Source organism: Rhinolophus sinicus, linkage group LG04 (assembly GCF_036562045.2).
Source record: "Rhinolophus sinicus isolate RSC01 linkage group LG04, ASM3656204v1, whole genome shotgun sequence".
NCBI lineage: Eukaryota > Metazoa > Chordata > Mammalia > Chiroptera > Rhinolophidae > Rhinolophus > Rhinolophus sinicus.
In genome coordinates this window covers 180,471,786-180,485,813 of record NC_133754.1, presented here as the reverse complement: position 1 = coordinate 180,485,813, position 14,028 = coordinate 180,471,786, and the positions used below count along the sequence as shown (strand labels likewise).

The following is a 14,028-nucleotide window of genomic DNA, read 5'->3' as shown; positions in this document are numbered from 1 at the left end:
CATTGGGAGTCACTTCAGAATCTGTGAACTTTAAGACAGGACAATAGAAAGTATTCTAAGACAGGACAATAGAAAGTATTCAGACTGAAGCACTGAGAGGAAGAATGGATAAAAAGAACACAGGCTGTAGAATATCAGGTGTTCTAACATGTATGTAATTGGAGTCTCAGGGATGGAGGAGAAAACTTTCCCAGATTTGATTAAAAATATCAACCCACTAATCTTGGAAGTTCAGTGAAGGCCAAATAGGATAAATACAGAGAAAACCACATCAAGCCACATTATAATCAGATTGCTGAAAACCAGCGATAAAAAGAAAAATCTTAAAAGCAGCCAGAGAAACCAAGATAAGAATGATTGCTGACTTCTCATCAGAAATAATGCAATCCAGAAGACAATGGAGTGACATCTCTAAAGTGCTAAAAGAAAATCTGTCAACCTAGAATTCTATGTTCAGTGAAAACATTCTTCAGAAATGAAGGTGAAATAAAGGCATTTTCAGACATTCAAAAAATGAAAGAATTTGTTGCCATTAAACCTTTACTATAAGAAATGTTAAAGGCTGGAGGGGAAAGAAATACCAGACAGAAACCTAGATCTACACAAAGAAAGAAAGAGCACTCAAAATGTCCCCATTAGCAACTGTATGGAAGAACCAAGAAAAAGGAAATAACAGTTTAGCAGGGGTTGCCAAACTGGCCGATGGGCTCGATCCAACCCCCCACCTGTTTTTGTAAGGCCTGTGAGCTAAGAAAGGTTTTTACAGGTGAATATTTGCAACTGATTTGATGATACGGAACACTAATTTTGAATTCCATTAAACGAAATGTCCCCCCTGTAAAAAAAAAAAAAATACATTTGATTATTAACATTTTAAATTTTGTCAAAATAATGGAATTTTCCTCTCCATAGTTATATAAGTATCTACAAAATATCTTTAGTTTTGCCTCTTGGCCTGCAAAGCCTAAAATATTTACTGTCTGGCCCTTTACAGGAAAAGTTTGCTTGTCTTACTTAGCAAAGGCAGGTAAAAGATAAAGGGAACCTGCCTTGGGCAGGCAGGGTCCCAAGTGCTTTATGTGCACTGCTTAATCCTTGCAACAACTCCGTGAGGTAGATATTATTCCCATTTTATAAATGAGGAAACGGGGGCTCAAAGAAGTTATATAACTTATCCAAAGTTATATATAAATGATAATAAAACCACTGGCACTTAAACTTCTGTGCTTTTTTTTTTTTTTTTTTTTGGATGGGAGAATATCCTATCCCTGACTCAGAGTCAGTGAAGTCGTTCTTTTTTTTTTTTTTTTTTACAAATTTTCAACCATCCTTGGTTATCTGGTTTCTCTTACTAAAGGATATTAAATGCAGAAAATTAGAAGACGGGAGGAAGAAGGACAACTTAATAAAGACAGTGGGAAGTGAAAACTGACAAGAGTTGACCAAAAATGAAACAAAAGAAAAACTATTAAAAAGCAATCTAAGAGCTCAGGGAGCACAGCAGTGTGGCAGTATGCAACTGTTGTGTGGCAAGACATGGAGCATTTTGCAACCCTGAGGAAATCACGATAAGCCATAAGCATTTCTACTGCCTATGGGAGTAGAATACTTGCCTCAAGGAAAAAGCACTTGTCTAATCGTCTGAGTTGCAAGCTGAACTAGCCATTTACTTCATGGAACACCATTTCTACTCGAAAGAACAGACAAATTATGGTTATTCAAATTTTGAGTATTTAGCAGACATTTTCTCGAAAATGATCCTGTTAATTCGAGGAAAACAAGTGACAGCATTTGATGCCAGTGATGAAATTCAAGCTTTCAGGTAACAATTAGAATTTGGGGAAACTTGTATCCAGCACTTTGAGCTATGCTTCTCATCGCCTAAAGACTTTTCTGATGAGATCATTGATGATGTTACAAAATCATGCAAGCATAAAAGATTCATTCAAAGTGCAAGACAGATCGATGGATTTTAATGTAACAGAATACAGCAAGTTTATTAATGTGGTTTTAGATTCCACATTACAACTGATCTTTAAGCAGCTACCATTTATCAAGTTTGGTCTGGCAGCAAAGAATATTTGCAAAGAAGAGTATTAAAATACCTCCCTTTTCCAAAAACTTATCTCTGTGAGGCTGACTTTTCTTCATACGCTTCCGTCAAAACAATATATCACAACAGATCAAATGGAGAAGCAGATAGGGTAATCTAGCTGTTTTCTGTTAAGTCAAATATTAAAGAGATTTCAAAAATATAAAATATTGCCACTCTTCTCATTAAACTTTGGGGAAATATAAAGCTTTTACCATTAAAAAATACATTGTCATGTTAACTTGCAATAGGTTTATTGTTATCTTAGTAAATTAATAAATGTTTTTAAAACTTCTAAGTTTTAATTTCTGATACAGTAAATATTGATACAATCTGCTTAAACAAAAGCTTTGTGGGCTCCTCAGTAATGCTTAAGAGTGTAAAAGGATTCTGAGACTAAAAAGTTTGAGAACTGCTGATCTAAAGACTCAGTCATCTTAAGAAGCTTGGACTTTATTCTGAGGACAAAAGGAGTTTTACGTAGGGGAGTGACATGGCCAGATGTGTGTTATAAAAGGATATTCCTGTGGGTAGATGTTTGGATCTGAAGAAGACATGATCAAAAGTAGGAAAACCACAGAGGAGGCAATAGATGGTCAGGTTGGGGGTGAGGGCTGTGTGGTCACAGGATGGAAAGGGGTGGAAGACGAGTGTGTGAAGACTATGTAGGAGGCCAGATGCCTGGAACTTGCCGTGGTGAGGAGTGAGGCCTCCAGCTGAGCTAACTGCTTTGGGTTTAACGGGAACTGTTGACATGATTTCTGTGGGCAGCCGTGCTCACTGGTTGGCTCTAAAACGGGAAAGGTCTGGGCCCGATATCTGCTTCCAGATCATCAGCATATGAATAATTAAAATCTAAGGGGCAAACCTGACAGGAGAAATGTAGGATTAGAGGAGATGAGGGTCAAGGATAGGACACTGGCAAAGACCACCATTTAGGGGACAAATGATGAACAAGGAGGTCACAAAGGAAACACAGGGAACAGATTGACTGGAGAAGTCTACTGAAGGAGCAGGTCACTGTGGATCCATGGGAACCCAGGGAAGAGAATGCTGCAGGGAGAAGTCTCAGCTGCAGCCAAGAAGTGAATAAAAGCCGAGAAGTAGCTACTGGATCTCAGCATAGAGGTCGTAGTGACCTTAGCAGGAGTGCTTACAATAAGAGGAAGGAGGGAAATCACATTGCCATGGGGTTTTTATAATCAGATCCTTAATTATGTTTGTAGGACAGAGCCAAAAAGGAGAGAGTTTGAAAGATGCAGGCAGAAGTGGAAGTGAGTCAGACTCAGCCCCCGCTCCTGAGATGGAAGCCCAGGGCCTCTGCCACTCGGGTGGGTGCTTGGGAAGAAGCACCAGACTATTTAGTTGAATTACATTGAGCTGAAGCTCTTGTAGGCAGCTGGGAACTGCTGCTTACAGTGGAGACCAGACCTGGAGGGGGTTTTCAGCCCAGAGACCAGAGAATCCCAGCCCAGCCTTTCCCTTGGGGTCTACAGAAAGGTATGGCTTCACGGAAAAGAATGTAAGAAATCCTGTAAGGGCTTTCCACCATCTTGCAGGCCAAGGGGACCAGAAAAGGTCAGAACCCTGGAAACCTAGTTTTTAAAAGTATCCTGCCCTGATACAAAGGAATTGAGTGAGAGTGCAAATACTCACGGATGTTCTTCATAGCCTTATCTATAATGCAACGCTGGCAGTTTGCATTTAGTCCTGCAGCACTGTGAAAGCAAGTCTGCTCAAAGATGGCCCTATTAAAAACAAAATCTTCAAAATAATGAGGATTTTATCTTCAAATACCAGTTCCATCACAACTGTAAGAATGATCACCACCCCCCATTGAGACCCTGCCCTGTCCAAGCACGATGTGAGACGGACTCCTGACCGATGCTGCCTCTGCCTGTGCAGCTGGGCAGACCCGCCTCCCAGAGGGCCGTCCCTTGCCCGGGGCCACTGCTAGGACACGGCCGAGCTGGGCCTTCATCCTCCCTCTGACTCCAGGACCCGTGCTTTTCCCCTCTGCATCCTAGCAGGCTTTTCTCATGGCTTAATTCCCAAATAGGATTTAACAATCCAAGCAAAATAATTTGAACTAATTGGAATATTAGACTTTGCATCTTTTAAATCATACTGATATTTAAGCTTTTCTCCGCTGACATATTTACAAAGACGGTTTGCCCCTGTGGCTCACCCCCTCCCCAAGAAAACTGCTGGTGTCCTTTGAATTTTCCAGAGTAAGCTGCCCAACTCTGATTCCCTCTGATACCCCAGGACAGCTGCCCCATAAGCTGTAGTCAAGGAGATCACCCGGCCCCTCTTCCTCCCTTACCTGAGGTGAGTTGAGGTGCTTGAGGCCGATAAAGTGTTGGATAACAGACCTTTCTTATTCTGTGTTCTTAACTCTGTTCAGTCAGTGTTGAAATGCCAGTGATGCCTTCTTCCCAGACACCTCTGGTGGAAATTTACCATGTAGCATAAACGATAGATTCTTTTCCAGCAAGAGGTCAATTAACATATTACACTTTAATATATAGGTTTTGGACAGGGTGAAACTATGCAAGTGTGAATTCTGCTTAACTATAATTTTGTTGTAAAAGAATCCCCAAGTACTGCCAATGTTCCTTTCTGTTTAGTTCTCAAGTCAGTCCCTTTCTCAGTATCCTTTTTGCCCCCATTTAGCTCAAAACCGAATACTCTCTACCTAGGTGACTATGGCCCTGGTCTCCCTGCCACAAGGCCCTGGGGAATCAGGGCGAACACCCAAAAGCACAATTTGACCACTTACTTCACTGCCCAGCTTACAACCCACCAGTGGCTCCCTGAGCTGGTGAATCTGGCATTCCCAGCCCTTTGGTCCTGCCCTGTGTCACCTCCTGGCCACCCCCTGTCCATGATCTGCCTGCTCAGCAATCCCCGGGAGCTGCCTCTCCCCGCCTCTGCATTTGTCTACTCCATGCTGACCCTGCTGCATCCTTCCCCACGCCCTACCTTTACCCAGCAGATGACCCTTCCCGCACCAGGCTAGCCACCTCTGCCCGGGTCTCCACAGCAGCTCCCTGGCACTAGCCCGTGACCCTGGCAGGACCTGAACTGAGCAAAACTGCCCTTACGGCCACCGAGCAAAACGGGTCCCTAGAGTGAGTGACCTGTGTCTCACAGCTCCGGCGTGGGGGAAGACACAGCTGCTGATGTCACCCTGCACTTACGCACTAGAGCTCTCCCTCAAAATTCCTCCCACAGAGCAAGAGGGGCTGTCTGCTGTGGCTGTCCCAGCACTTTATCCCGATTATTAATGGCCGTGGCTCTGTAACAGCCACAAAAGGGCTGCTTTGTTCAAATAGAGGTACTCCAGGTAACGTTCTCTGTGTTCTCACATTGTCAGTGATGTGGATGCTTTCACTGGAAAGGACAAACAGGTCAGGCTTCAGAGGGACGGTGAGGGGTGGGACTCTTCGTTCCTATCCACTTCCTCGGCATCTCTGGAATGAACACTGGGGACAGGCAAGGGACCCACGCAGCCCCTTGCACAGGAAAATACAGAAGGGGGTGTGGTTGTGGTCACCTGGCCCACATGCGGCCTTTCAGGAGACTTGGGATGATTTCTCTGTTTTTCATGACTCGTGCAGACGGACCGCAGGCCTCCCCTCTGAGCCCACAGTTGACACACTCCAAGGAGAGTGCCGAGGCTTCCTTCCAGAGGCTCCCAGACCCGCGTGAACGGCATAGCCCATATGCCGTGTACAGATTTGGCTCTACCGAAAGCGTGCAGGAAGGGTTTCTAATGGTGTCTCGGTTGTTCAGGCGAAACATGCTCTAGCATCTTGAGGTTTTGTTTTGTCAGTGACGAGCGGGAGCAGGTGGTGTAGACAGTCCATGAGATCGCTTATCAAAGTGGTCAGTGAACCCCGAAGCTTCAGGTCTCCGGGCCTCCCTAAGACCTTCTGGTCCCTTTTAGCCCCAGGCCCTGGAGTCTGTGTCTGTCATGGCCAGGTGTCAGCCCTGAGGCCTCCTGGAGGGGGTGTCTCTGTTTGTCCTTCACAGCGCCGTGACCTTCATAGATTGCTCTGCTTGCTCACAGCATGGCCAACAATATATCCGCATTGTTCTTCCGCACAGTGATGTCACCAGGACTCTGTTCTAAGATGGATCCTGTGAAAATGAAGGAACACACGCGCGGACATACGTACACGTACATCTGTTGGTGCGAGATGCACTTTCTTATCAGAAACAAGTAATTGATGTGTGAACGAATGATTAGCTTCCAGCTAAGAATTCTGACATTTTAGTACCACAATTTAGAATCAGGCTAAATTTGTCAAGTGACTGAAAGTGAGGCTTTTTTCAGAAATTATTAGCTAATTTTTTCAATATAGAATTTATAGTCACAATTACTATATCATAATGATATTTCCAGGATAAAATACCAGCAGCTCAACTTTCCTGGCCACAAATGTACAACATATATCAGTTTATTTTTGGAGATCTGAAGAATTAGCTCCTGTAAATAAAGTCCCCAAGAAGATTTCTCCGGGAAGGAGGTGAACTTACAGTAATATGGGTGATATATTATTAATTAATAACTATGACCAGCCACTGCTTCAATTAAAAGGACAACGGATGAGAAGGCCTATTAGAAAGGACATGTTGAATTTTAATCTTATAAGCAGCGAGGTCTGCAGAGCAGGCGAAGCAAGGTTAGTTGCTATGTGCAGGAGGCCTGTGTGTTCGGGATGTCACCAGCTCCTCCTTTGGGAGCATTTGCTGGGCACTGACTGTGTGCCTCTCAGTAGCAGTGCTCCTTCGGTTGCCAGTAACGGAAAACAACTCGAAACTAGATTAAGGAGGAAGAGGGCTTTCTCCTTAAGCATCGGGGCCACAGGGCTCTCCCAGCACCCAGAGACGGCACGGCATGTCCGATGGGACAGGGACAGCTTCACGTTGGACTGCGACAGGCTGGCACATTGGACGTCTGTTTAGAGGAGGGAATCTAATGGGCATATAAGGCCCAAGGACAGGTACAGGGAATACAGTCATGGCTGCAGGTGACATGAGGTCACACAAGGAGGGTCCCTAGAAGTGTAGACTTGCCCAAGGAGATGCCTGCTGAGCTGAGTCACCCAGGATCGGCAGGTCTTTTCCAGACAGGTCAGTGAGGGAGGACATCCCAGGCCTGAGCGGGTGGAGGTGTCAGTGCCGTGGGCCGGCTGTGGCACGAGAGGGCAGTGAGTGCGGTGAAGCCAGACCAGGAAGCAGTCTCAGAAATAGCAGCTTACTCTAAATGGTGGCAGGAAATGGGTGTGAAAGAATTTAGATCTAGGAGAGTTTTGTGTGTTCAGAGGATCTGACCCCCTGAGGTCAGTCTGCTTTGTGAAGTGCCAGCTTTCCACAGTAGTCTTTAGGGCACCCCCCACCTCCCCTTCCATCCATCCTTCCAGGGTAGAAATGACCAGGGGACTTGGGAGCAGCTTCCACGCGGGGTCACAAGCCCAGGACACCCCCTCCAGCAGGAGCCAGGGCCGTGGAAAGACTCGTAATAGCATCACTGTCGGCCTTTCTCCTTCCTGTTGCTCGTTTGTTTGACTGACTTTAAGAACAGTTATTTTTAGAGTAATAATTTGGAGTTAATTGGCCTTCTACTTAAAAAATACCACCTTTTCCATGTAATTATTGTGTAGAAGCGTTCTGTAAAGCCTTCCACATGTAGCATTGCCCTGAACACACTCCAGAGTGGAATGGGATGTCACCAGCCATTTGATTTTTTTTCTTTTTTACTGTCCATTTTCTCCCTGGCCTGTGATAAAAAATGAACCATACCGGTAAAGAGTTCCTTGCCACACAGCCTCCACTTGGCTCCCACTTGAATCGGAAGGATAAAAAGAGAAGAAACAGGCCCTCCCCGTAAGTAACCCGCCAGAATCCCCTCAGCACTGCGTTTTCTTCTCTCTCCAGGTCACGCAATATTTAAGCTCACGTATCTAAGCAATCACGACTATAAACACCTCTACTTTGAATCTGACGCTGCTACCGTCAATGAAATCGTGCTCAAGGTGAGTGTTCCGTCTCGGCCCAGGCGTGTGCAGGGCTGGCCTCTGTTCAGCCGGTTCTCACACCTGGCAGCAGCCCCTCCTCCTCCCAGCTGGACAAGGCTCTCGCGCCCAGTTTTGCAGAGAAGGACCCCAGCTGGTGAGCCCCCAGAGCCATACCACCGGGCATCTGCTCTACACCCGCTTCAGCTTCCTCCCAGCCCCCCAGTAATCCTGATTCTTCATGTATTTATTTTTCCTTTGTATGCACCATTTCTTTCTTTCCATCTATTGTCAGGCGCCCCTTGAGGCTCATGGAACAGACTCTGAGGAAATCACTGTTACTGTTTGAAGACACCTTCGTGTACTCAAGATAATTTTAGCAACCCGTTCTAAACACACCCCGCTTTATGCTAGAATTGTATGTTAGCATTTCTCAACAATGCTCAGAGCACTTTCGTGTGCCAGGCCAGTACGTGAGCTACTGCAGTGACAGACCCAGTCCCTGCCCTCAGAGAGCTTTTCCTGTGTCAGACGAGACAGACATAAGCATTAAAATCACAAGCAGCCTGTGAAGGGGCAGAGGCAGGAGCTGGGCTCAACGTGGCTGGGAAGCCGCACCAGGCCTGTGTGGCTGGAGCAGAGTGAGGTTGGAGGGGCCGGGCCCCACGGAACCTGGCAAAGCGGAGCTGGGCTGAGGAAAGCTCCCCCAGGGTCTTGTTGGTTTAGGGGGCCCTGGGTAGGCCCGACACTGTGCCTTTCAGGGTGCTGCCAGGCAGTACCCAGGCCACTGTCTGTGCACCACACACTCAGTCGCCCTGGATGGGTGGTTCTCAGAGTCGTCCAAACAGATCCTTTCTTGAAACCGAGTCTTACGTAGATTGATCAGATAGAAAAAACAGAGCTGCTTTGGCAGAGCGGGGTTTAGAGTCAGAGGGGGCTCTGAGTTGTGTGATGCTGGCTCATCACCTAACCTCTCAGGGCCTCAGTTTCTCTGCGTCTAAAATGGTCGTGGCAGCTACACTGCCCCACCCCACACCACCGCTGCTAGAACACAAAGCAAAGGAGACATGATAACCCTGCTTAGATAGTTATTCATCCTCGTTAGGAGTGGAAGTCATCAGGTAAGAATAATAAAAGCAGCGCCGACACACTGAGGGTGCACAGTGCAGGGCCTGGGCTGAGCACGTTGCATACTGAGTCTTCACAGCTCTGCGACATACAAAATTGTTCCCGTTTCCTGGATGAAAACTGAGGCTCCAGGAAAAAAGTCAGCCAAGACCGTGATTGGCAGAACCAGAACTTGACCTCAGGTTTAGCAGGTTCCAGAATTGTACTCCTAACCACCCCCAAGAGGTCTGTCGTCTTCAGGAGTTGACTGAGAGATGTCAGCAAAATGGGATTGTTTTATAGAAAAGTTCTGAGGCAAAGTCCTCGTGGCTACAAAAGATGTTAGAAGTCCCGTAGTAGATGAGTATGAGAGGCTGAGGCTGCTGGGAGGACCATCTGGAGGCGAGACAGATGAGCGTGGTCATGTGGATGGAAGGTGGAGGGTTCATAGACCACCCTGATCAGGGCCGCCCCTCCCCCACTGGGACCAGGCTGTGGGGACAGAGTGCTTGAAACCAGCGAACGAAGAATTACTTTCCAGATCGTCACCATACAGCACAGGGAACCTGTGCAGAGTGTTCAGGGACTAGGGGAAGAAATATTCCACTACCCCGTCAGGGGCTGGGCTTTTTTTATAGCCAGCATTAAAATATTCAAGACTTGAGAAGGATTCTAGTAAAATTATAATCCTGTGTTTGACATCAAAATAATTTTCACAACAGCAGATTGATGACAGAAACACAGCTTTATGACTTCAGTATGAGACTGGAAGAGCAAGTGCAGAGAAATCATTTTACAGGACCAAATGCTCCCTCGAAGCAGATGCTTCCCTGCAAAATCCCTGAGGCCTATCGCCTCCCCTAAAATGTCTGTTTTCATAGCAAAATGTTTGTAGAAATACTGCATCATGCACGAGACTCCAGGAGAGTCACAGCGTGCCCCGGCCTGATTTACTTAGTGAGCTAACGATCGTGATCCTGATGGAAGATTAAATTTCACTTCTCCCGTCGCTGATTTTTATAGCAATTTAAATACTCAGCCTTGTCTGCCATTCCCACGGTGTCTCTATGAGCTCTGCACCCAAACCAAGTGACAGGACCCTGACCCTGTGTCTAGGAAGGTGGCAGAAACGGTTCCATCAGAGGCTCTTCAGGGTCAGCCTTAGACGCGAGTAACGCGTGTGGTGGTTTTAGAATTCAGGAGTGTCCCATAAAATGAGCGCTTGAGACTGAAACTAAGGGCCAGAAGCTGATGTCAAGGAAACTATTATGAACAGGCAGCCCTCCCTCACGTTGTTTTATCTCACCATGTTTTTCCCAAGTGGAAACATTAATGTTTCCCATTTGTTGGGCACCGACTGCATGCAAGATGTTTTATGGACATTATCTCATCCAGTCTTCACAGTGTAGATGTTACTGTCCCCATTTTATAGATAAGGAGCTAGAGGCCCAGGGCCACAGAGCGCGTAAGGGTGGAGCATCAACTTGAACCCAGCCCTGCGGAGTTCCAGAACCAGCCCTCTCCAGCCCGAGATGTAATAGAGCTAAGCCATGTGTGGTCCGCAGGCTTGGAGAGGAATCCCAGAGGAATCATTGGTCTCTTCAAATCGGGTTCTTCTCGTGATCGAGTGATGGAGGCTCAGGCTTTATTGACCATGAAAACTCCCTATATTTTTATGCCTCGAGCTGTAAAATGCATTGAAAGTGAAGCACTCTATAGTGCATAAAATGGTGCAAGTTTTAAGCCACAGCATATTAACCAGCTAATGGCAGACCAAAGGGCGTTTTTATCTTTTGATTATTACATTAATCTTCCATTAAAATTATCTATGTGATTATCACAAAGCACTGAAGATAATAAATTTAGGAAATAGTTGGCTTATTAAGGATCGTTTTTAAATGCTTTTATCAAGTTGTATGTGCCAAAAGTACACTGAAAACACTGAGTTGGCTGGGTGTGCAAACAATATAACGCAAAGATCGCTGTTCCTGGGACCGAACAAACCTCTTATTTCCATAATTTCCATACATTGTCTGTAGCGTCCCTGAATCGGCAGCCCGGCCCTGCGGGCCTCGTGATTTATTGCTCTCAGCTGGTAACTTGGCGAGGCAGTGGGCCAAGCATGTCAGGCCTTCTGTCCTCACACACCAGCCTTTAATGCCTGCTGCTGGCGACTATCAGAGCAGAAAGTTTGGAGGGGACAGTACCGAGCCGCAGCCCCACATGACATGTGCCACCCCACACTGCCGCCCCAGAGCAGCCTCGCTCGGGCTCTTTCTCAGAGGCAGCAGAGGCCCCTCCGGCTCCGGGCACAGGACACAGGGCCCTTAGAGTAGAATCAACAGAAGTGGCTGGTTTCTCAAGCCAAAAATACTCATGTTCCTAGTTATAACTTTTATATCTTTGAGAGTGAAGAGAAATAGTGTTTGCTCACAAAAAGCTCCAGCCAGAGGATGTGGGGGCAGTGGGAAGAGTGGTGTCTGAGGGGCTGGGGGGGGTACGTGCCTCTGAGGAGGCGGGGCGCAGAGAACCGGAACATGTGGTGATCAAGGGCCTGACCACCTGGTCCAAATCCTGGCCCAGACACGTAGTAGCTTGTGACCTTGGGTAAATGACATTACCATTCTGTGCCTCGATGTTCTAATCTGTACAATGGGAATAATGACATCCCTCTCATAAGGCTACTGTGAAGGTTAGGTGAGTTAAAAAGCATTTCAGCACTGCTGCTGCTGCCACTGCTGCCCAGCCAGGGGCCGTCCACAAGCCCTTCCCTGGCTCTTCCCTGCCTCACCTTGACTGGCCACTAAGCTTTGGCAGTTTCACGGACACCCCCTTGCTGTGTCCCACTGCTGTGCCTTAATGCATGCTGGTTCCTCCCTTGTACACCCCAAGCTCCTGTTTATGCCTCAGAACCCAGCTCTTTCATTGCAAGCCTTCTGTCATGCAGGGTGACATGCTCCCTCTCCCCACATAAGAACGCAGGACATGGTGAGGCCAAAAGAGAACACCCACAGAGCCATAGATAGGGGAGTCATACCACTATATTCTCCGTGGTGGCTGGGTTGGAGGCAGGAGCCACACTATCCGCAACTTGCCGTCCACTTCTCTCTGCCAACCAACCTCACTTACCAACTGCAATCCACCATGCTAACTGCAATCCGCCCTTGTTAGCTCAGCCACCATCTTCTTGCTAGCCCCCATTTGCTGCTAGCGTAACCACAGCAGTTATATTAGTGGCCAATGGCTCACTGGTTACAGCTGACGGCCAACTAGCCACAGCTGATGGCCATCCAATCACAGTTGATGGCCATTTACTACCTGAGCCAGCACCTTTCCACGTGAGGCCGAGAGCATGGAAACTGCACTCCTGGCTCTGTCCCCACACTCCACCCCTACAGGGTCTCGCCTCACAATCTACGCGACAAGCATCTTCTGCGAGTGGCCCTGTGTGAGGAGCCTGGAGGTGCATGCAATAGCCTCGACACATCCAGCCTCTCTGGACACAGCCAGGGTTTCTCAGGGCACCACCAGTCCTTCTGGGCACAGCCAGGCTTCCTGAGCTTCTTAGGGTACCACCAGTCTCCCCATGCAGAGAGAGAGTGGCAGTGCCCTGAGAGGCCCTGGCTGTGCCCGGGGAGACTGGTGGCATAAAATGGGCCCCAGCCCCTGCTGGCCAGGTCGTGGTGATGACTGGGCCCCAAGCGCAGAGAGCCGCTGCCCTGGGGCACCCAGCTGGGCTCAGGGCCTGGGCCTTCTTCGCCCTGGGCGAGCAGAGTGTCTGGCCAGTGACTGGGCTGTGTCCTCTTGCTTTCCAGGTGAACTACATTCTGGAATCACGAGCAAGCACTGCCCGGGCTGACTATTTTGCTCAAAAACAAAGAAAACTGAACAGACGTACAAGCTTCAGCTTCCAGAAGGAGAAGAAATCAGGGCAGCAATGACGCTGGCGTCCAGCCTCAATCTGTGGCCGTAGCTTCGAGCCTGCCTGCCGGGGCCAGGTGGCCCTAGCGCCTCCCTGTGTCCTGCAGTCCTGGGGGGAGGCCAGCCCCTGGCTCACGGGCACAGGGCTGGTGGGCTCGGGGGGAAAGGGCGGCACCCTCAGAACAGAGCTGGGGACATTTCCACGGGACCGAAGCCTGAGTGGCAGTGGCTGTGATTGGCGGTGCCCGGGGCCAGACGATGAGGGGAGCCGCCGCTGCCCAGCACCGTCACTGCCTGCCTCCCCCGCCGCCGTGTACATAGTTGCCCAGACATTTCCATGCAAGTTGATCAAATTTCTTAAAACAAACGAAGAACAAAAATGTACATTTCTTTTTTCCTTTTAATAAACAGGTGTACTCTTTATCACAGCTGGTATGATGGACCATTCTTTGGGGCAGAGGATTGATTGTGTTATTCACTTTAAAATCTGTTCCCATATTGAACAGGTGGATTGGAAAAGCTATGGCTCGATTTCTCAGAAGCGATGTTTAGGGCTTAGTCGATAGTTTTAACTACGCCATTTGTTTAAATGAGCACATTGCTTTGAGGATAGTATCTTACTAAGGTTACGAAAGGGACGTAGTGAGGCCTGTCCGAGCTGCGCCATTTTCCCCTCATGAGCCCCCTCGTCCTCAGCTCGCCCCAGCACCTCTGATTTCAGAGACTCAGGCCTGCATCTAATGCTCGGGGCGCCCAGAGAAGGGGTGCAGCTGGCCTCCAGGTCAGGGTGAGCTCCTGGCCAGAAGTGGCCTTACCCATTTCTTAAGTAGCAAGTGTCCGTTTCAGCGCGCCATTAGCCCTGCACGTGGATTCTCCTGGAAGCGG

General features: G+C 47.9%; 1 protein-coding gene across 14 annotated transcripts in view; it reads left to right on the top strand.

The window, feature by feature from the left end:
• The window catches only part of MAPKAP1 (MAPK associated protein 1), a 215,775-nt gene extending 202,204 nt beyond the window's left edge, over positions 1 to 13,571 (top strand). For all 14 annotated transcript variants that reach the window (XM_019728588.2, XM_074331017.1, XM_074331018.1 and 11 more), the window contains 2 exons: positions 8,039 to 8,136; positions 13,038 to 13,571. In XM_019728588.2, coding sequence (XP_019584147.1) covers positions 8,039 to 8,136; positions 13,038 to 13,163 — 224 coding nt within the window. In that variant the 3' untranslated portion in view covers positions 13,164 to 13,571. The remainder of the gene's footprint in view (positions 1 to 8,038; positions 8,137 to 13,037) is intronic.
• The last annotated feature ends 457 nt before the right edge of the window (positions 13,572 to 14,028 follow it).